Source organism: Nothoprocta perdicaria, unplaced genomic scaffold, assembly GCF_003342845.1.
Source record: "Nothoprocta perdicaria isolate Ctin4 unplaced genomic scaffold, notPer1 scaffold_42, whole genome shotgun sequence".
NCBI lineage: Eukaryota > Metazoa > Chordata > Aves > Tinamiformes > Tinamidae > Nothoprocta > Nothoprocta perdicaria.
The window spans coordinates 896,752-920,292 of NW_020455666.1; the positions used below are offsets into that span (position 1 = coordinate 896,752).

Below are 23,541 nucleotides of genomic sequence, written 5' to 3' on the forward strand. Positions count from 1 at the left end.
AAGGTCCATGGGTACACAGTGTCAGGACAGGGAGCAGGTTTGTTTGTCTGGGCTGACCAAGTTACTCTAGAAAGCTCTGTGTTCTTCTGCCCATGTGGCTTCATGTGGAGCCTTTTTGCTCTTCTTATGTAATATTTTCCTTGGAAACTTTATGCCCTTTAGGAGGGACAGGTTGATGCTGTCCCCTAGGCTGCAGGTTTAATACGCAGACTTCAGATGTCTCGGGACAAAGATTTTCCATAAGACTATGGACGTCAAAGCTAAGACTAAGTGTGCTAGGAAAGTTGTCCAGTGTAAATGCCAGGCCTTTTAGGAAAACCGAGCTAACGATTAACCCCCCCGCAGTGCCTGGTTCAGCCCAGCGATCAAAGTTTTTTGTTAATGAGCCTTGCAGAGGGCTGAAGAGCTGTGAGCAGGTCCCTGCAGCCCTGCTCAGGCTGAGAACACGCTTGCACGGCTGGTGTGAGGCAAGGGGTTGTTGGACCGTGCCCGTTGCTTGCTCTGCTTGGGTCTGTCCTGGTGGTGGGGTCTGTGTGTCCCGGCCATGCGTGGATGGGAAGCGAGGACCCGAGGGCTCCGTGCCGCCCGGAACRGGGTGCTCTSCGTCCCAGCRGCGCTGGCCTCGGTCCTGTGAACCTGCCTGGCCTTTGCCTGGCGCTCCGCTCTGCCCTTTGGGTCCYGGGTGGATGCACTTGCGTGCTCGGKGTGCCCTGAACCGCTGTCACCGACGGGAGCGCATGGGCTGCGAGCACTCGCGTGGCCTTGCTCCGCGAGCCTGGCACAGAGCYTGTTTGCTTAGCGAGCACCCAAGGTTAAATAAAAGCTAAATGTCTCCAGAGTCAAGCTGTTCTGGACTTGGCCTGTAACACAGGGAAGGGTGAAAACGGTGCAAATCTGGCTASAAGAAACAGCTGCACAGCTGGGGCCATGTGTGTGCAGCAGTATTTTGAAGGTGGTTTTGCTCTACCTTCATTTAACGGGGTTGAAGATCTGTCAGTGACTCAAGACACTAGGAGCAGTGCAACTGGTCTRAGATGGCTCCATAGGGGCCCAACAAAGAGCTCGGCCTGGGAAAGCCGCTGCTGGGATTCAGGCTGGGTCCAGCCTTGGGGACTTCTCCTTCGCATCCTTCTCCTTTAGGCCAGTTTGGGAAGCAGATGTGTGTGAGTTCCCTATGGGGACTGCAAAGCTTCACCAAATGGTGCCAGCACATTGTGCTCGGGGAGACCTGCAGCTCCATGTCACCGTGTCCCCATCCCCTTCCCTAGCACTCCAACTACCCAGGTGAACAGTGAGGGCTGTAGAAATCCTCTTGGAAGGCCAGGCCTCCAAGAAAAGATCCCTGGGATCCAGGGAGGAGCAGGTGGCTCCGTCAAGCTCTCTGTGGTGTCACTCAGCCGGCTGATGGGACCTTCCTCCCTGTTCACAAGGCTCTGATAACACCTAGGGCAGCCTGGTGACCTTTGCTTCCTCTTTAAACTCGGGTGGCTTTTGCCTCATTGCCCCTCATTAACGAGCAGCAAAGATCAGTTCTGATAGCAACAGGTCTGCTCCCCTCCCTGCTTGCACGGGATCAAATCTCTCCATGGCTGCTGGATCGAAAGCTAAGGATCTCCCTCCACTATCACAGCTCAGCAAGTGGCTGAGCTGAAACTGTTTTTATTTAAGTAGAAATCCCACAAAATATGTACAAGTCCAGTGTGTTTAACAACTTATTGAGCAGAAGAGGGGCAGTCTGTGTTGGTGTGTCTTGGGATGAACTTAATTGTGAGCTGTGCCCAGCCCCTCCTGCTCCTGGGCAGGGCATAAACTGCCCCCCAAGCAGAACTTCCAGGATTTCTGAAGGGATTTGGCCTCGCCAAGAGACTCCCGTTTGGAGGGAATGATCCCAAAATGGCCCCGCTTCCCTGTGCGAGCCTTCTGTGGTGCGGGCTCCCGGCAGCGCAGGCACAACGGGAGCCCAGCACAACCCCTCCCTCCCTCCGGAACCGCTTCCACGGGAAGCGTTCTCCCAGGGAGCCGTTTCCTCAGGCTGAGGCGAGCGCGGGCGCCCCGCGAGGCGGCGCCGTTTCCCGCTCTTCGCGCCGCGCCTGCCCCTTTAAGAGCGGCGACCGTTAGGAAGGGCGGGAGCGYGGGTGTCATGGCGGCCGCCGGGCGGGTGAGCGCCGCGCGGCTCCGTGGGTCTGGGCAGCGGGGCCCGGTTCGAGTCCCGCTCGCGGGACGTTTAATTTTATGTAAAACTCCCTGTTTCAAGGTGTAGCGGAGGGGAGGTGGCGTTGGAAGGCGGAGGCCCCGCTGGAAGTGGTGAATCCCCTTGGAGGAGCCGGGCGGGCCACGTCCTCCCTCGTCCTGAGGCTGCCGCGGGCTGGCCTGCCTGCAAGAGCTGTCCTCGCCGGGTGCTTCCTGCAAGGAGCTGCTTATCCCGCTCCCTGCGTCATGGTAAGGGAGCCTGCCTCGTTTTGTGCCTCTCGGGGATTTCATGGCACGGGAACCGGGCTCACTTTGTGCCTCTGGGATTGCAGAATCCATCTGGCACCGCTGTGAAAAACACAGGAGAAAACCTTGGTTCCCTTGGAGCATATCAGCTCAGGTTTGGGGAGGAGGAACCTCTAAACAGTCCTGGGTTAGTGTGGTATGAAGAGCTGATTTATTTAGCTTGTCACAAAAATAAAATGCTTTTGTTGTGCAGAGGTAGTTCTTAATCTATAGTCACTCAACATTATTATTATTATTAGGATGATCCATCCTTAGAGAGACACTTCAAAGGCCACAGAGATGCTGTCACTAGCGTGGACTTCAGTCTCAATAAGAAGCAACTGGGTAAATCCTCTCTCTGTTTTGATGGGCTGGAAATAAAGAAAGAATGTCACGGTTAATGGAGGTTACTGTGAAGGTACTGTGTTATAAAGGACAAAAAATAAGCCCATTTATCTTGTACCACCTGTCTTGCACTACATGCTGTTGTTTTTATTGTTATCTGCACTACATGCTGTTGTTTTTATTGTTATCTGCTATCTCTTTCTTTCTACTGCCCCTGTTTTTACTTGTAGAGCAGTTATTCATTTTGCATGGGTGGCTGTGTCTGTGGATCCCTGAATGTTTGTCCAGAGGGCACAGGGATGGTTTGAGTGCAGTTCAGCACTGCTCTCCATCGGCCTTCCAGAAGCAGCATGTGGGTCTTGGTTTCCCTTTACTAGACCRTGAAAGTATCTTAGTATTCATTATCCGTGAGCTCCAGTAAGAAAGGAAGCAAATTCTAAGAACTGTTTTTCTGTAGCTACTATTACATCAGTCACTTAAACTTTTCTTATGATGTTTTATGGTTTTTTATTTTCATTTTCTATCCCTTATCACCTCCTAAAATAAACCAGCCAGACCTAAGCAACTAGCTCTTTGTTACTCTGTTAGATTATTTGCTGAATTCAGTAATGATAATAGTTATTGTCAACATGTCATGTCTAACCAGCATCCTACTTAAGTGCTTGTTTAAGATGGTAGAACGTTATTTGCCTTAAGTTATGTAGCACTGAAACCAGGGCAGCTGTCACGCTGTAATTTAGTATCTTCACCAGTGTGTAGTTGTAACTAAAGTTAAATGTCTTGATACTGTCTCCCTGTAAATCTTGCAAATTGTAAAAAACTGTAAATCTTGTAAATCTTAAGGAAAGGAAAGATATAAGGAAAGGGAGGGGGGRAAAAARCCTCAAGTGACAAATAGATAAGTTTTATCTTTTCCCCCTCCCCAGGGGATGTGTGTAATGAATGACCCGGTTTGATAAGGACATATATTAATCCTGAATCAATGACAGAAAAAGAGATAACTATTATTTCTGTCTCAAAATGACTGTGAAATAAAGGAATATGTCCAGCAAAAGCTATTTGGTATTTTGCCATAAAGCTAATGAACTGAAATCTCCTCATAGTTATTATAYTGCAGTATCAGAACCTACCATCAATTGGTGCTTTCTTTCCTTGAAGCATTTTAAGCTCCCCCTGGACTTATGCCTTGGCTCTTGGGCAGAGCGCTACAGATGCAGCCTTGGTTTGTTGAAGGCTAAGATGAGTATAAGGTGAAAAATCTACAAAGTTTTCTGTTATTTAGGCATAGAAGTGATTTCAAGTGGTATTTTTACCCTCCCTGTTTCTGGGACTTGCCATATAGCATTTTTCTCTTTAAGTTGCCCTGGTCTATACTTGCTCTTTGCAAGTCACTGGGATGCCTGTGTTGCCCATCTGCACAGCRTAGCAGACTCTGGGAAGAGCAACTCCTCAATTACCTCCACCCTGAGTTGGTTGTGGAACCTGAGCTGGGGAATTTTAGACTTAATGAAGTTAGATTTAGCCTTTGTTGATGATTTGGGGTAAGTTATGCTTGCTGTGAGTGTAGCATGTGCACTGCCTTTTGCTTCATGTRCAACCCTTTGCTTCTGCTGCTGAGGGAGAACTTGGAGCAGCCCCCTCTGTCCCAGGGGACAGTGTTGCTCCCAAAAGTTGAGTCTGTTCTCTGGGATTTTCCTCCAGCCTCTTCTCTCCTGCATTTGGTCCCTTCTGCTCTCTGGCCTTTGCATTCAAAGCAGGTCCCTGCTCTGTTCCAGCCCTTCCTCAGGAGCACAGGAATAAAGGCAAAGTGCAGATAGCAGGCTGTTATTACAGGTGAGGATAGAAGTAGCCAGAAGACACATCCGGTAGCCACTACCCACATCCAGAAGACTGGATGTGAGTAGGATGATGTGGGTAGATGGACTGCTTCTCAGTCCCAAAGAACAACTATGAAATAACCATCTTGCTTGTGTGGTTCCTCAATGTATTTTTTTTTAGAAGTTTTGCAGTTTCTGTGTGACGTCTGCCTCTGTGACYGTGGCATGAACTGACTTAGCAGTAGCAATGTCGGTGCAGCCCAGTCTGTGACTCTGGTCAGATCCTAACGAGACGTGTAACATGCAATGTGTTAATGAGGTTTAGTGCTCGAAGGACAAAGTGCTTGAGATTGCTGGAAGCTGTGAAGCTGACTTGAGTGTGAAAAATAGCTAAAGAGTAATTGGAGAAGAACTAACACAAGCTTGTTTTTCTGTATTTTTTTTTTCTTTCCATTTTCAAATCAGCAAGTGGCTCGATGGATTCGTGCTTGATGATCTGGAGCATGAGACCTCAGATGAGAGCCTATCGCTTCATGGGCCACAAAGATGCAGTGATGTGTGTTCAGTTTTCACCCTCTGGTCACCTCGTGGCTTCAGGCTCTAGAGATAAAACAGTTCGTTTATGGGTTCCCAGCGTGTAAGTATGCGTTATGTTTAACTGTGGCCTGAGATTTCTCCCTGTTTCTTGATAGCAGTTGTCCACATCTGGAATTGGGAGTTGTTTAAAGGAGAGGTAACTTGGTCTTGAACAAGAGTGGAAAAAGAAACCAAAATCCTTTGCGATATTAACTTTTGCTAATGTAAGGACTAATTTAATCTAACTTAGCAACAGCTGTTTAATGCTTCTTCCCCTCCCTTCCTTGTCTGTTGTCTTAGCAAATTGCAAGAGTTTGGTTGGTTTAATGAAATAGCGCTAAGTCCTTGATAATCATTAGCTGAAGGATCTTGTAAGTTGTGTTGTTCCAGTCCACATTGTTGTGTTTTGCACGATATATCTTTGGCAAGGAACATTTAATTGAAATACAAAACAGTCAGGAGAGAGCTGCAAAAAAAGACACAAAAGTTAGTAGCTTAGCTCTTGAGCGTATTCTTCTTGAGAAAGTTGTGCCTGTTGAGAAATCACATTTTCAAGCAATGTCCCTATCAGTCTATACAGAGAAGCATTTGAAGAAAAGATTCCTAAGCTGCTTAAATGGCATTTGTTACCYGTTCATGGAATTACTGAGACTTGAAAGCCAGTGCAGTGAAGGAACTGAAAGCCTGTGGTGTATCACRTTAGTTCCTGCTAGAACAAGTGAAGGCACAAGTTACAAAGGGACAGAAAGGCTCTCCCTGGTGTTTGCAGAAGTGCAAGCTCAAGTTTCGAGGAGTGACATGTACATAGCCCATTTAGGGGGCAGGACTTGGTTTCTGAAGGCTCTGACATCTTGCRGTCCCTTTCAAGGGCAGCAAGTTAATGCCATCTCATGTGGGGATTTCGCTTATTTCAAGTTGTATTGGGCTCCAGCAGCCGACTAGAACAACGTTTCAGCTGTTTGTTCTGAACCAACTCTTGGAACTATATAGACTTGAATATCTTGCTTCCTAATGTAAGCATATAGATTTCCAATAGAATAGTTTCTAATAGTATAGATCAGCATACAGAAATGTAATGTTTTCATGTACAAAGTGTCTTTGCTGTCTTGTTCTGCAGTTTCAACATTTATATTTTTTGTCCTGATCAGCAAAGGAGAATCCACTGTGTTCAAAGCTCACACGGGAACCGTCAGGAGTGTTCATTTCTCCAGCGATGGCCAGTCCTTGGTTACAGCTTCTGATGATAAAACCATCAAAGTGTGGACAGTTCACAGACAAAAGTTTCTATTCTCACTTAGTCAGCACATAAACTGGGTTCGCTGTGCCAAGTAAGTACAGATTGCTGACAAATAGGAGTGATTTGTCATTTGAAGTCAAACATGATGGTGAATTTGTGTAATGTGACTACTTAGACTACTTAGACTAATTCAGATGTTCTTGTTGCCTGAAATACATTGCTAAGTGCAGAGATCCCTCAGTTAATGGTTATATAGCCATTTTGTATTTCTTTGATGATCTTTTCTAAAGCACAGTTTCCTGCTTAGATATTTGATCCTTTTTTAGTTARTTGAGAATTTAATATATCAAAATTGCTGCAGAAGCCAAAGAGAAGGCCTATACAATCTCAGTTTGGTTACTGCCAGGCTTGTTGTGCYTCTCTTGAAAAATGATTATCTGTGCTTATTGCCTTCCTTTATATTGAGGAGGAGGACACTTATGAGAATGTAAAGATAATCATCTGCAAGCATTTTGATATGTGAAGTTATTCATTGTACACATTCACAAGGACTGCCTAATGATGGTCTTTGGTTATTCTAGCAATGAACAGAGTGCATAAAATACTGGAAGTGCTGCCAAATTGAAGCATTTTATTCCTGTCAGCTCCTAAAAACTTGGTTTTCAAGTATCCATCTCAGATTTCTGAGGAACGTTTATGTATGTGTGTGTTTAGAGTAAAGACACGTTTTTTCTTAGGTGATCAAAATTTAGGTCTCCTGAGAGTTGCAGTGGTCTCTGGTGTCCTCTTGTGTATGGAAGTTTAAGATGGGAGCTTAATACCTTCTTTTGAGGCACTAAAGTGATGTAACTTACCCTGCTTTTGCTGCTCTCTTGGGAGTAATTGTTCTGAATACTTTTGGCAAACGCAGGAATTTTGAATCAGGGTATTGAAACAACTTGAGAAGCACTTAGATTAAGTGGTATGTTAGGAGATCTTAAGTGAGACTGAAGACTTCTGTGAGGGTCATGTAATACATTTGTAGACTTAGGATAGTTAGAGGCCTTACAGGTTGTTTTCTTCCTCAACCTATGGCAATTGTAGTCACACTGAAAGCAGTGTGATTGTTGTAAGAGTGAGGTTTGTTTCCTGGCATGATTTGACAGTTTTCCAAATCCATTTAACCCATTGCACTTTTTGTTGTGCAGTTTTTGAGTGCTGTAACTTTTGTCCTAGGTTCTCTCCTGACGGACGATTAATAGTGTCAGCCAGTGATGACAAAACTGTGAAGCTGTGGGATAAAACGAGCAGAGAATGTATACATTCCTTCTGTGAGCACGGTGGGTAAGTACCTGCCTGGTCGCAGCCCTGCTGTCTTTTGAGTGACAAGTTCTCTCTTAGAATTAGTTTAAGGTAATAACAGAACAATGTGGGTTTTGTATGTGCTGGTCTAGAAATACTGTTAAGTGAAGATCATGTATTATGTAGATTTTTAACACTTGAGAATGTTGTTAACAATTGAACCCATCACAGTTTTTAATCTACAACTACAATTGTAAAGTAAAACTTTCAAGATAGATCTGTTTAGATGTGATCCTATGTTCTACTTAGTGCTCTAAGCAAGGGCTTGAAAATGCTTCATACTGCGAAGTCCCTTGTAAGTAATTTCCTCCTTTCTATCATGTTCAATGTACTAAGAAATCCCTTCACTCCTTGAAAAGATCTTTTCCAATCTTAAGCAAGCATTGAATGTAAATCATTGGGTTTAACTGCAATTTACAGGTTTGTGAATCAYGTGGATTTTCATCCCAGCGGTACCTGCATTGCTGCAGCTGGCACAGATAACACAGTGAAGGTGTGGGAYGTGAGGATGAATAGACTTCTCCAGCATTATCAAGGCAAGTTAAGATCTTGGGAAAAAAATTCTCATCTTTCCATATTTTAATGGAAATATTTTAATTTTTTAAACCAAAAAATGAAGAAAAAAAAAAAAAAAAACCCACCACCCAACACTGCAGCCGGTCATTCTTGCTGCAAAGACTTTTAAGGATGCTACAATATTTTATAAATCCATGCATTCTCAGGCACTATTTTTGGTACGAATGGCTTATTCTTAATTTTCTGTTAGCTTTTCATGTAGGCCTCTTCCAGCATATTAGTAAATCATACCAGAGGTAAGGGTTGGAGCTTGGTATCTTGTTYTTTCTGCCATCTCCACATCAGATAACATCAGATTGGGAGCTCTTGTTGCTGCAGCCATCCAGCAGGATGCTGGGCAGAAAAAAGCAGAGTAGCAGCTTAGTTGGTAGTTGAATCTTTCTGACTTGGTAAGTTCAGAGGCAAAAATGGAGCTCAAATTTAAAGCTCTTGATCCTGGCTTTATATAATTCTTTTTGAAGTGCTTTAGATGATACGTGTGTCTTTACTCATTCAGGCAGTGGAGGAATTTGCATTTTCTTTCAGTGTAAGTTCTCTAGTTTCTCTCTATCCTGACACAGAGGGCAGAGTGAAACGYAGCTATGTCCGAAAAGTAGAATTCTGTTTGTGTTCCCTTACAGTGACCTRTGAAAGACTGGACCTCTTGGTGCAGGTGAGAGCAGTGGGAGTTGCTCATGCCAAGGCAAATGCAGCTTATCTGCAGAGAAGCTATTAAGATTAGGCAAGTCCTTTGGGTTCCAAAGAAATTTAAARAGAGATCTGCAAGAGCAGCTTGCTGGGACGCCTGCAAAGTTGGGAATCCTTTAATACTTCCGCTCTGTGYGGAGGGCTGTCCTTTTGCTCTTTGTATATGGTAAAGATATGACCRTAATTGAAGCAGTTTTCTTCTTGGTTAAAAATCATGTCTTATTTTTAGCAGCTTGATTTTGTGTTATTCTCGGCTTCCAAATTTCATGTCCTTTTATGATATTATTTCTCCCTGTGTAGTCAAGCCAAGGACTCCTTAAGCTCTTTTTCAGTTTTAAAGTGGACTGAGACCTCCCCTMTAAGGTAACTTTTAAAAACTTCTGCAGTTATTCTTTCCAACTTGCAGTCACTTCTAATTCTCTCATACTTTAATATGTAGTGGAAATCAAGCCTTTAATAGCTATTCCAAATAAGCAGTGCAACCCCAAATGGTGCTGAAGTGTGGTTATTGGTGTAATCAGCATTGTTAACTTGTGACCCTTATTAAAACTTGGAAACACCTTTTGAAACCTTATTGATGAAATAGGCAGCACGATTAAATACTTGAGCAGTGTCAGATAAGCCTTTACCCTGCTTTCTTAGCTCTTAAGCAGTGGCAAGATCTGCAGTGTCTGTTTCCAGGCAGAGTGTTACTTGGCTCAGAAATGATCTCTTCCTGACTTCCATTTACTGCTCTTAAGTTGTCTGAGTCTAACGTGGCTTAGATCTGGCTGCCAGGTTTATTTTTTGTGTCTTGGAATTATGCTGCCCTTGCATGGCAGCCTTACTGAAGAGCAGTTCAATCGGTCACTATTGCTCTTGGAGTGGTTTTTTTTTTTTTAATTTCACTTTTAACAGCTCCTACTGTATGAATCCTAATTGTGCATGAAATGATGAATTAGAAATAGTCATAAAATCCAAAGGAATCTAATAAATTTCAAAGGCAGTTATATGCACGCGTTTTATGCCACTGTGACTATGAAGTTTGTCGCTTTGAAGATGTTTGAGTCCTGTTCTTCTAAGGRTTTATACGTTGGTATTTCAGCTATGTCTTTTAGTCCTATGTCTCCTACGTGAAGAAGTTGTGATCCCAGTTCCACTAGAGGGCACCCCTTCCTTCACAATAAGGTTRTATTGATAAACCCATACATGGGTTTTACTGGTGTCAGGGGAATCCATTTTAAATATTAAATTGCACTGAGAAGTGAATAGGTAACTCGTATTTGCACTGTTGCAGACTCTTGCATGTTGAAGTTCAGCTCTTTTCCAGAACTCTTAGCAGTATTGCTCACATTACCAGGGCTTTTTCCAAATCCTGTGTTTGCAAATACAAGTTGGAAGTAGGAAGCCAACTGCAACACCTCTTGCATAGCGTGTTATAGCCACGGGAAGGGTGTTGTGGTCACGCTTACTGAACGGGAGCCTAGAGCAATGCAGTATTGGCACCTCTGGCTGCTGTTTGCCCCTTTGGTCCAGCAAGTTAAACCTCTGCAAAAAATGGCCAGTGCTTCTCACCCACAGTTCTCCCCGTGCAAAAATGTGTGCAGGCCACATCTGGTGCAGGTTTGTGGAAACAGCCCAAATCTGATTTTTACTGATGTTTTAAAAGAGCAATCAGTCCAGCTTTGCTTTTATTCAAAATAAAATATTCAAAGGAGAAACACGAGTTTAGCTGTCTTTCAGGAGACTTCACAAACTCCATATATTTTAGAAGACAGAAAGTATATAATATAACATTATGAGAGAGGAGAAAAGAGCTAGCTTTATGATAGAGGCAGTATTCACTTACAGGAATAACTGTTTCGAAGTCATCTAGGTTGACCTACGACTTCTTTCCGCTGTGTTATTTTTAGTAGTCCAGGTGAAGAGGAATTATCTTTAAGAACTTAAGCTGATATACCTAGTGTTTCTGAGGGATTGAAAAGTAGATGCATTCTGCTTTACAGCTGAACAGGATGGTTTTAGAGTTCTAATTCAAATCCTTGTCTATAAAAAAAGGTGATGTCTTTAAAATTGTATTTTAAAGGAGTATTTTTAACATGCAATTTGAGCAGAGACCGGTAAGTATACTAGAGTACTTAAGCATATCAGTAAATTAAACTCATGAGATTTATCTTATTTTAGGGGGACTCTTAACAGTAGTAGATTCCAGATACCAGAACATTTGCAGGACAAATTGTATAATTAAGAATAATTAGATATTTAAACTAAAACTCTTGGAGCATAGTTTTAATGTTTTATAATGTCACATACGCTCAAGAAGCTGGGCATATGTGAAGTACTGCATGTTCCCATAAATAAATATGCTCAGCAGCTTCTCAAAAGTTCAAAAAAGAAGAATCCTGCTTAAGGTAAATGTTGAATGTTACAGTGAGTGTAAAAAGTGAATTTGACTTTTTCCTGGAGTGTTTTCTTTAGCTCTCTTCAGAATAACTCTTTGGCTTCATCTTCATGCAGGAACACTTGCTTTATGAATAGCTAGTCTGCTCATGCTTCTTACTTTAAAATTTTTGGTGAAGTGAACAGAAAGTCTGTAAAAATAATAATTATACTGCCCAATTGTGACAACATTTTCCAGGTATGGGTACTTTTTTCCTAGAGTCTCTTAAATCCAGGTCTGGTTAGTCMAGTAGCAAATGAAGAGCACCTACACAAAGCCAAGTTTGAGCCTTCCATGGTAATTTTCATGTTCTCCTTAATGTACTAACCTGCAGTTTTTATTTTAAAATAGTCTTGGGGTGAGAATAGCAGCTACCCAGTGGTAAAATGTGTCATTCCCGGTCACCTGTGCACACAGATGTGTTTTGGGCTACATTGSCAACTTTTCTAGGACTAAATCTCACAAGATTAACTGGCAAAACTTCCTTTTTCCTTTCAGTAGAGTAGTGTCCATATTGCTCTTGTTCTGCAGTGCTGTGAAGAGTCCTGAGGAACATCTCCCCCGTGATAATTTTCCTGTTAAACCTTAGAATATTGCAATATGCTTGTACCTTATTGTATTATTTTGCCTTGGGCTTATTATGTGCACAATTRTCATTGAGGCCGACTTGCATTTTTTCCATTCTTAGTTCACAGTGCTGTGGTAAACAGTCTTTCCTTTCAYCCCTCTGGAAATTATCTGGTTACTGCTTCCAATGATTCAACTCTGAAAATTCTGGATTTGCTCGAAGGACGACTTCTGTACACRCTCCATGGTCACCAGGTGAGGAAAACACAGCAATGGACAAACCCGTAACATATTAAACTGATTTGTGACCGATTCTTAGATTTCTTCATGAGTCTTTTGAAAGATTCTCTGTGTAAAATAATGGGAACTTTTGGAATCAGCATTGTTTTGGAGGGCAGGAGAATGGGGATGGAGGGAGATAAGGCAGGAATGGAGAAGATGATGAAACGAGACAAAGTTCCTGTGTTTCACCAGGCAAGTCTAAGGCTTAAGGCAAGTTGTCAGTGCTGTTCCCCAGGTCCTGTGTCCCTGGGCCAGTCCTGCAGTCTCTGTTCTTCTGGTCTAACTCTCTCCCCTTCTCTAGAGCACCTCAAATAGCACTTGGCTTCCTGACCAGGATGCTGTAAAAGTCAATTCAATTCATGTGGCAGACAGCTAAAGCAGGGGTAGTAAAATGGAGAAAACGTATTTTGGGGTGTGCTTTGGGAACACCTTCCCATTTCTGTTTATTCACTCAGTTGAAAGTTATAGATGTTGCTGTTTGGTTATGTTTAACTGATTGACCTATTAGTCCCATGCTACTGGATGTGTTGCCTGTGAGGCTGGTCATTATATGAATGCCTGGAGCTGCTCTTTTTGATGTTAGATGTAAACAAATACTTCATTTCTTTGGGTATGCTGAGTGGGTCTCAAAGGCATGGAAAAGGCAGACCTATTTTAAAGGCTTTCCCTTTTTATTAATTAATTTTTTTTTTTTTATTGTAAGCAATGAAACAAATTCTTAAGCCACTGGTCACTGTGAAGTTGTGGCTGAGCCTTAAAATGCCAAAAGCTGGGAAAATCCCAGCCGGGACCTGCTTGGGGCCGGGGAGGGCAGGCAAATTCTAGGCAATAACAGGAGCTCCATAAGCTGCAAAACTTAAAATATATAAGGCAACAAGGTGACAATAAATAAGGCAACAAAGTCCTTTTTGGGCAACTGCTGTGCTAGGGCTGGTACTTGAACCAAGTAATTGTTTCTTGATTCATCTGCTTAGACACTGGGTTAAAACTGCATGGGTCTTGACTACTTCTGAGATGCTTATCACCTCATCCTGGTGATAATGCTTATCACCTCATCCTGGTCACCTAACAGGCATTGGAAATGGCACGGGCGCAACTGCACGGTGGTGTGTTGTGGATTTACAGCTCCTCCTAGGAAACAAATGGAGGTGCAGGAGTGGCTGGTAGGGCTTTCCAGTGCTCTGCAGGGACGTTGTATGAGGTTAAGTTGGCTGTGGAAGCAGCCCTGGCAGAGCCCTGCAACTGCTTCTGCTCTACCACGTGCTGTATTGTTATAGGATTTTATATTTTTAATGCCTGATTTAACAGGTCCTGTTCCCACTGCGCTGCCTTCCCTGAGATACCAACGTGCGGTGACACTGGGCGCCGCTTCCATGAGAAGCTGCTGGGTAGATGCTGTTGAAGGCTCCTCTTCTATCCAGCCTGCTCGGCCAGTGGCTAAACCGAGTCTGATACTGAGGGCTTTTTTTGGGCCAGTCTCGCTGTGATTTCTGCCAGTAACCCAAGTGGCTAAAAGTGAGGTGAGAGGGGCTTTCTTGGCCATGAAGGAGATTGCCTTTTTTTGGTGAGGGCCATAGGATTGTCAGTCACTGACCTCAAGTGGTGCGTTTGTGTGGGCAAACGGTGCTGCAGCCTTGTTCTGTCCAGTATGAGGGGACTCTTGAAGGAAAAAAGCCTGGAGGTCCTTTGGACAAGTGATGCAACTGCTGGAGTGCCAGGAATTTGTCACCAGCTGGTGAGGGACAGTTTACTTTGGGAATGGGGCCAGGTTTACATTGCTGAGTCTAACTGCAGTGGGGCTGGCCCCCTTGCAGCARGAGAGCTGCTGGAAAGGGTGGTTTGCAGCACGGAGCTGACATCTCACAGCTGCAAAATGTCATGCTGTGCAGAGCTGCAGGGTTTCGCTCCCGAGTGCCTCAAGTGCTGCTGGATCATTCCCTGCGGATGAGACACGGCGCTGGAATGAAGGGCCACCTTGGGGCTGAGTCATCCCGGAACGGAATGTCTTGGCGCCCCTAAATCACCTCCGGAGAGCTCTCAGTGCAGAGCAGGGATCCCATGTCCCTCTGCCCTTGGGAGTGCCCCGGGAGAGCGTTTCCAGGCAGCTTCCTTAAGGGCATGGAAGCTCTCAGTAAATATTTGGAAAACATCCGCGTGGTTGTGTTTGTAAATAGGAAGCAGAAAGGGCCGAGTTGGGAATCTCTGAGCAACCTTAGCCTGTGTCATGAGGAGCTGCATTCCACTCGCCTGCATGGTGGAAGTGCTCTCTGCTGTGCTGATGAGACAGAGCAACAAACATCCCTGACTGTCTTATTCCTTTTCCCCTCTCTCCTTTCCCCCCATCTCTTTCTAAAATTTGGCTTTTCCAGTCTGGTGCAGCTTCTGCAGGATCTTGCATCTTGTGTGAGATGGTTGAACAAGCTGTGTTGGCCTTGTCACCCTTCCTCTCCCTTATTCTTCTTCCTGACTCAGTCCTCATCCCAGAAGGTCTCTTAATTTCAATTAGTCTTCACTGAGCTGCTCTCTCTGCCCCTGTAACCAAGGGAAGATGCCCTTGTTCTTGGTACCTTGCTTATCGTGTTATTTGTCTCTACTAAGCAAATATTCATTTGTATCTCCAAGAACTTAAGCCTGCCAGCATCCTTGACCCCACTTCATAGAATCATAGAATCATAGAATCATAGAATGCCGAAGGTTGGAAGGGACCTCAGAGGTCATCGAGTCCAACCCCCCTGCTCACGCAGGGTCACCTAGAGCACGTGGCACTTCTCTCTAAGTACCTTCATCTCTGCCTTTCTTTTCATTTATTGAATGTGCATCCTTAAACTTAGGGTTTGTTTTTGGACCCAGCCTGGCTCTCGAGTCTTCTGTGACACCAAAGGCTCAGCTTGCTCCCAGGCTGAAGCTCGGAGGTCRTCTGCCCTTGGCTTGACGCGGCTCTTGAAGGTGCTGACCCTGCAGGTCGTCTCTGTCTCCTGGTGCTCGGCACTTGCTCCAGCTCTCATCCCCTGGCCGTCTGATCTCATCCAGATCCTTCTCAGTGGGAACTGCACTGCAGAGAGTTAGGTTTGACTGTGGTAAAACTCCTTTTCTAGCTTTTGTCTCTCCGTTTCCTTGTGTTCAATATTATTTGTCCTCCCAAGGCACCTTGGGCTTGTCTCCACCCGACCTGTTCTTTCCCTGGGGGAGATGAGTTGCATCCTGATTAGTCAGGATGTTCTTTCCACTCAGTTTCCCCAATGCATGACTTGCTCTTTACTTTCCCTCTGACTTGCCAGAGTCATCTCCTAGTATCACCGAAACTACAGTTGTTCTTCCAGACTGGGGTGCACAAAGGCTCAGCACTTTCATGCTGCCTTGGTATCTCACTGTCCAACCTCTTCTCTCTGAGCGGTTGGAATAACAAACCTAAAATTCTCCCTACAGCTTTGAGATAAGAATATGCAGTCACCTCTTTGACAATATTTTAAATATGAAATAGTAGCCTTAAAAATATATAGATACTGAAGAAGGCTTTGAATTCTTCAGGCTCCAAATATGTATCTGTTGCTCAGGACTTTGTCACAGATGTGTCAAGTCTCTGCCATGCTTACCTAGCAGGAATGCAACTTGGGCTGTGTCTAGTCACTGGCATGTGTGGCTTCCCTTTTTGCTTTGGGTGTTTATAATAAAATCCCAGAGCATTTGGCAAACAGTTATTTGTGTGTTGCCATAGCAAACCTGTTATATCCGGGAGGAGYGCTGTGCGTGTACGTAGCAAGAAGCCTTTTTGCCTAATTTATGTCAACAAATCCATAGAGGATGTTGTGTCTATTGACTTGTTTGTTCCCATTCTATCAATTTCTGGAGGCACATTCCACCTTGGATACCCTTTTCTATTTTGGGAGGAATATGTTCTGCGAGCCTCTTTCCCCCAGCCTCGCTTCTCCTCCGTTCAGAATGTCCTGCCTGGGGAGTCTCTTCATGGCCTGTTTTGATGCGATTTGTAAATTGTGCTAAATTTTGTCTAAATACCCAGAAATGTTTAGAGAAGGCTGATGAAATCCTTTTGCAAAACACCGCTGTTCTCTCGTGTTCCTCCCTTGTGCTCATTCCTGAACATTTTGTCTCCAACAGCATCTCGACTGGTTCCTTCCCCCTGCCCTGACCCTTCTGGGTTTATCACAGCCCAAATGCAGCTTCCATATCCTCAAGAAGCAGCTCTTTCCAGTGCAGTATTTGGTACCCTGATGCTGCACGGGTGCTTTGAGTCAGGCCTTTCTGCTGCATTTCCCTCTTCATTGAGAAATTTTCATCTTTCAGCCATATTCAGTGAAGATTTCTAGGCTTATGTACTTACTGGTGTCCTTTCTCCATACCCATACCACTTTTCCATTTTATTTTCCAGAGTCTCTGTTAGTAACAGTGTGAGTGTGAGATTAAAGCGAGCTATCCTGTACTGGGATGGTCTGTGCCRTTAGAATGCCACAAACGTTTTGGAATCACATGGGAATATTGGAAAAGGGAGGCTGTAATTCCTCAAATGCGACACGAGCACTTTGAGACTCCAGCGCCAGCTGCACCTCACGATGTTGACTGCATCCCTCTCCTCCATCCYTGTTTCTTCCTGGGTACTTGCTTCAGGATTGGAAATGTGTTAAATGAGATGTGTGCTGTGAAACGTCTGCTTCTGCTCAGCCACCACTTCAGAGAAAGAACAGATGAGAGTGTTTAAAGTCTCCCAGAATTGTTTGTTTTAGCACGAGGCTTCTTCTAAGTGCGAGGTCTGGGCTACAGGGAGCCGGTCACGGATGCCTTCGTTCTGGCATCTCTTCTGTAAAGCTACTGCTAAGAGAAAAGCAGATTTAAACCTGACAGCTGACATAAGTCTACGCAGATTGTTAAGCTGTTGCTTAAGCGGCAACAGAACAAGGAGGCTGAAGCTGTAAAATTGGGTTTGTTCCTCTCTGTGTTAATGCCATGAATATTGCAAGGCGAGGTATCCTAAACTCTGTGAAAAAATATGGGAACCAGCAACCTCAGTGTCTGCAGGAATGCTAATTGCAGGCCATTTACCTGGCAGTTAAGAGCTMTTCACATGTTGCCTTTAGACTGCAGATGTCAAGAGGAGCAGCTTGTAAAGCTGTAATAAAGAAACCAGGAACCAGGCTTTATAACAATTATATATTCTAACTCATTCCTTGCATTTATTTGCAGGGACCAGCCACCTGTGTGGCGTTCTCAAGAACTGGAGACTTCTTTGCTTCTGGGGGCTCTGATGAGCAGGTAGGTGACTGGATTTTTTGGATAAACATGTGCCATGTTCTCACTCATTTCTTGTAACAGCTGTGCTAGTGAACCCAGACATGTTGATGCTTCTMAGAAAAGAGCAATTGTTTAAAAAATGGTGAGGAGTATTAAACATAGGTGTTTCTCTGACTGAAGAAGCTTGTAAGCTGAGTAGTTTGGGAGTGAGGTATGTAAAACAAGGGCAATAATACTATGTATATGTGTGTGCATACACATACATGTACACATACTATATATATATATATATACACCTCATTTTTTTGCATACTTTTCTGAGGCATCTGCTGCTGGGCAGCAGACTAGGCTGCTGTAAAAATGGCTGTGTTGAGTCAGCCTGGAGATCAGTGGAGCCCAGGATTGTCTCTGGCATCTGCCGCKGGATAGTTCTGAGGGAAACGTGTAAAGACTTGCATTTCTTTATAAAAGCTCTTGGGTTTTATTTTCTTGTTGTCAGTGAGGTGAAGCAAAAACATATCCGCTTGTTGCTGTGCCATCCTGAAGTGCCTTGCTGTGCYCTTCATAGCTGGTGACAGTTTTAAGAGCTGTTACTTCTTAATTCCTTTTTATAGAAAGGAATTTCTGCTAAGAAAGATGACATCGCATGCTGTGCTGTCTCTTCAAGACCACTTTTCATTTAGGCTTTTAAAACAAGAGCGAGAGAGAAGCATCTTGGGTTTTTTTGTCTTATAAAATTATATTGGGGTCACTTCATTAAGATTAGCACTTGAAATGCTTATCTAACACAAGAAATAAATGTGCCTTTTGCTGCTGTTTCATTCCCCCTCAAGAGCCATGATGGTGCTAGAAGCTGCATTTATATAGCAATTTATTGGTATTTATTCCCTATAGGAAAAAGAACTGGTTTGGAATACTGAATTTTATATCCAGCTCTGATAGCCCAAAAGGTGACTTTGGGTTTCTAGCATAGGTATATGAGCTAGCCTACTTGTCTCCATTGCATAAAAGGCATTCCTTTAAAAAGCTTTTATTTTATCCAATCCTTCTTTTGCTTCCCAGTGGAATGGATAAACGTGCAAATACAAAAGAAAAATTCCTGTGTGTTTCACAGAAGGAAAGCACAAAACCTGCTGTCTATCTCAAGCAAATGTTGATGTTTCTTACAACTAAAACAAGCTGCTCAGTTTCATAAATGTCTTTTGAATTTGCTCTTGGTATGTTGAAATGGTTAATATAGTAGAGGGATCCTGGTTCTATCTCCTCATTTCTTCTAAGACAGAAATTCTAAACGCAAATTCTGTTACATTAGGGAGAGGTAACTACCTGTTTATGTTGGTAGGATTTACTTTTGGTACTAGTTGGCAAAATAGCTGAAGATCTCTAGTACAAGTTTCAAAGTCCTAATCCCTGCTTTCTCTGAGAAGGAATCTCTTGGAGAAGAAAAACAAAGCAGTAGCTGTTTGGTGTGTGACTCACAAGTGCTATAATGCAGAACATGATAATTTAATATACTTGGGGCTTGATGATATATTCCTCATGTGGCTTTGAAGCTCTCTAGGTAGCATTAGGGCCATGATATTCCTGACCAAAGGAATGTTGGAAGAGGTCACTTACTTGCTGAGAACTCAGTTGTGCYACGTCTTTGTTCAGCAACATATTTACAAGCAACGACCTTTAGTTCCTGAGCTGGAACATCTTGCCCTGGAAGGCTGTGGAGTCTCCATCCTTGGACAACTTCAGAAGCTGTCTAGACCGTCCTGGGCGACCTGCTCTAGGTGGCTGACCCTGCCTGAGCAGGGGATTGGACTAGATATTCAGAGGTCTCCTCCAGCCTCAACTTCTCGCTGGTTCCATCAGTGGTGCAGCTGCCTTTGGCGGGCTTTTGTGTGCTTTTCCTGTCACTGGTAGGGTGACAATATTGAACTTTCAAAGTAGACTCAAAGCTTTGATCCAYTGAACTTAGCAGCGTTTCTTTGTTCTGCAGGTGATGGTGTGGAAGACCAACTTTGATGCAGCAGATTATGGCGATGTGCTGAAAACCCAGAAATCTGGCACTAGCGTGGATGGAACCCATCACAGTCAGGTAGGTCAGTGTAACTTCAGTGGTGCTGACACTTCAACTTCCACGGCTTGTTTGCTGCTACAGTAGTGCAAGGATTTACCTATTAAGAGTCCCTGTCCTGGAAGTTTTCTAAAACACACAAAATGTGATTATTTCGGGTAGTCAAACTRCAGAGCCTTCTTATTCTTTGGTATTGATTTGAGTTGTAGGASATCTGTTACTACTCAATTTCCTATTGTCTGTGGTTTTTTGTAAGGTAAGCATGATTAAAGAAAATTGTGTGTAATGATATGTCAGAAAAGGAGAAAACATATAGTGCATATGTGTATGTGTGTGTATATATATGCATTTTTCACTGTGTTGAAGGATTTATTGTAAGCTTGGACAATACATTGGGAAGCCCAGCCGTTAGTAACGACTGAAGTCAGTTTTGAAATGAATCATTTGTGCTCTCAGTCTTGAAAATAGATGTTTTTCCAAATACTTTTTCATTAATGTCTAGCAGAGGTGCAACATCTGTGCTGAGACTAAAGGTAAGTTAGAAATAGGTGGCATAGGGTATCATGATTATTGCAACAGCTTGACAGTTGAAGATTAATGGCTTTCTGAGTTAAAATTTTTGCACTTAGGGATACTTCATTATTTTTTTGTGTCTTGTCATACCACTCCTTGGACTTCTGAAATGTTTGTGTCTACCTGTAGGGTTCTAGGATATGTTGTTACCAGCAGCTGTGTTTTGGCACGCCTACTTAAATGAGCGGTAAGCTCAAAATGAGATTGTGAGCTAGGAGGTTTATTAATCTGTGCATAAACCATTACCTTAATTGAAAGGTAAGCTTCTGTGTGACCTCTGTTGCTCTGTGATAGTATCCATAATCCTATTACCTTAGCTCTTCTTTACTGGACTACAGAATATGTTCTATGTCAAGAGAAGCTGTGAAAACAGAGAAGGCACATGCTGGGTGAGGAGGAGAGGAAAATTAGAAAGCAATCATAAAAAGAGGATAAAAGGGAAAATTTGATAGTGGTCCTCGGCTAGCTTTGGCTAAAAGACCTTCTTTCCCTCTTCTCCTGTATTCTAAGCTTCAAATTTTGCAGGCCATGAAAGCAGTGACATCTTTGTTTCTTAGTCCATTGAGCCGGTCTAACTTTGAAATTTCTCTGCTTTAATTTCAGATATTCTGCATAGTATAATTCTGGGCTGAAATGTAGCAAAGACAGGGAAAGCCTTTTATGGAAGAAATAACATTTTCAGTACGTAGTATTCCTAGCAATAGCATAAGTAGTGTTGACAAGACAGCCTCTAGTACAGCACTGTAATAGGATTACCCCAATTTGTACAGCAGTYGTTATCAGAACAATTTATTCAATGGTAATATAAGGAAGGGAAAGAAATGCCTTCTCTTTTACAATTTAGCTCGCTTTAGCAGGGAGCAAGAAGTTCATTGAAGATAACTTTTGAACAAAACTCTTGAATACTGACTTCCCCACCCACACATCTGTCCTTCCCAAACAGCTGCGTTCCCCTGTGGAAAACAGCTTCCTTGGCAAGTGTCCCGTGGCTGCTCATGGGGTCAACTGTGTGTAGCTGTGTGCTGCAGAGAAGCGAGTCCGTGTCATGTGTCACTGATTGATGAGGATTTGCTCTTCTTGTGTTTTGAGCCCACGGGAAACTGAGAAGTGCAAATTCCAAGGAACGTAGTAAGTTGGGTTGGGCCTGACACTGTGTTTTTGCAGAGGACAGAGTGAATCCATGTTGAAGCACCCAGAAGAGGCCTACTTGGGTCTGGGGACCTAAATTACTTCAAAGCAGGGTTTGAACTGRCGCCCAAATACCACCTTGGGCTTGGGCACGCAGTATGGGAGCTGCTTTTCCCAATGGTAGCACCTGATTAAAGCATGCGGGCAAAATTCATGTTTTACATGCAACTTCTGGAAGATCCAGCTGAGAGTGATAGTTGCTGGGCTTCTTCCTGCACGTTTATTGTTGGAGCAAACGTGGTATTACACTTTGGTGTGAACAGTACGAAGGCTGCTCTTGCAATTCAGCTATGAGCACAAATGGAGCCCTATGCATTAAACCTGTCTTCAGCAGCAAAATTGTCCCTGGTTAAATAGCAGTGGTGGAGGTAGCAGTGGCAGAAAGAAGGTGGTAGCTGGCACAACTGAARCACGTCACCGGCTGGTATAGCTCAACAGGGTGATCTTTTCTGTGTGGTTGCTCTTCCTTTTGGGGTTAGGAACACTTTTGTTTTGCCTTGGAACTACGGTACAGCTCTGTCCCTCTATGAAGAAGTGGAGTTTTAATTCATGTTCCTTGTGCTACACAGTGGGCTCTGTGCTGTCATAATCAAGATAATGTTAATTTGGGGGAGGCATCAGCTGTACTGTGGCTGTCTGCTACAAGAATCATCATCAAGCATGTAAAAGCAAGGCCTATTATAGGGCTAATGAGAACCTGGAAATGCAAAGCAAGATGGTCCTCCTTGTGTTTGARTTAATTAAGAATGCAATGCTCCAATTAAACCATTTTTAATATAGAATTAGGAGAGAAAGACACAGTGAGCAGTGTAGTCTAAGGGCTTGCATGGAATTCCAGCAATTAAGTTTAACAATGAAGAACACTTCACATAAATTCTGAAAAGAGGCTAATAGCTCTGAAAATGGCTTGGCTTCTTATTTTCAGGAATGTCCCTATATATCTGACTTGGCCTCCGTAATAAAATGTCCATTCATGGCATTTTTTCTTTGATGTAAAATACTTTGGCTTTTATCTTTAGAAATATGTTATTCTAGGCTTCTTTWAACAAGCACCCTCCCTGCTACAACCACTGCAAGACTTCCTTCACTAYATAGCCCTCTTCAGAAGGGACTCACTTTGTTTTAAGCAAAGTCTGTGTTTTAAGAAGTGAGGTACTTAGCCACCCAAATCCTCCTGCATGAAGTCAGTGTTTTCTCCTGCTTCTCTCCCCTCAAAATCAGAGTGTGAACTGCAGATCTGTGGTTTTGGATTCGCACTGAGGTCGCCTTTTCCGTCGGTGGGAAGAGAAGAAATTGCTTCATCTCTTCTGCCCTTACCATGATGCTGTGCCAAATTCTGCTGCTTAAATAAGACTGAGACTTGACAGACATCCTTTTAAATAGACTTATTTGCAGCAATAGGTGTGAGCTTGCAAGTTGCTCTGCCCACCTGGCTCGTGTTCTCCGTAAATCTGAGGTATGGGAGGTTCACTATTAGATCTGCACATCCTCTTAGCATTTAGGTGCTGGCTTTGATGTAGGTGGAGTAGATTCACCTGTTAAGCTGAAACATTGAGACACGAGAAACACTTAAAAGAAATCRGGATATAAAGTATAGATTTTGCGTGAGATTTCATCTATATGTAGTAATATGTACAATAATTCTGGGTGAAGCTAAAGGTCCCTGTGAATCTATAGGATTAGATCAAAGTATATTTTGACAAGATATCAGATCCATGAACGTTTCCTTGGGTTATATAATCTTTACTCCCACGGTGTCATCTTTCCAGAGTAGCCACATTTTATTTTGGGGTTATTGTGATGGATTTTTTCCCCTCCCTCAAATMCGAAGAAAATTTTCTACACTCGTGAGAGTCTCTACTGCCATGCGTGTACGAGAGCACTTATTTCATTAGATTTGCTGCTATTGTTTGACTAATTCCAAGAAGACTATGTATGGTAAAGTCTTATGAAGAAATGCTGAACAGCTGATGTCACATCAACAGTTAGACATTTAGAAAGTGCCTGGGTGTTTATCTAAATCTCCTCTGAAAAGGTGAAATTAAAGGGCGTTTGAGTCAAGTTGTGTATAGTGGAATAGAATTGTTCATGTAATATTATGGAAAATAGGAAATATAATTGATGTGGAGACTCCTTGTGTGTTTAGATA

At 43.3% G+C, this 23,541-nt stretch overlaps 1 protein-coding gene across 4 annotated transcripts in view; it reads left to right on the forward strand.

Annotated features, from left to right (window-relative positions):
* Nucleotides 1–23,541, forward strand: part of POC1A (POC1 centriolar protein A) — a 61,853-nt gene that overhangs the window by 22,500 nt on the left and 15,812 nt on the right. For 2 of the 4 annotated variants that reach the window (XM_026045993.1, XM_026045995.1), the window contains exons 2-8: nt 5,103–5,274; nt 6,362–6,541; nt 7,666–7,773; nt 8,212–8,327; nt 12,162–12,295; nt 17,519–17,587; nt 19,554–19,652. In XM_026045993.1, coding sequence (XP_025901778.1) covers nt 5,114–5,274; nt 6,362–6,541; nt 7,666–7,773; nt 8,212–8,327; nt 12,162–12,295; nt 17,519–17,587; nt 19,554–19,652 — 867 coding nt within the window. In that variant the 5' untranslated portion in view covers nt 5,103–5,113. Of the gene's footprint in view, nt 1–2,315; nt 2,440–2,735; nt 2,894–5,102; nt 5,275–6,361; nt 6,542–7,665; nt 7,774–8,211; nt 8,328–12,161; nt 12,296–17,518; nt 17,588–19,553; nt 19,653–23,541 lie in introns of those variants that run through there. The other 2 variants (XM_026045992.1, XM_026045994.1) reach the window with 2 other exon arrangements.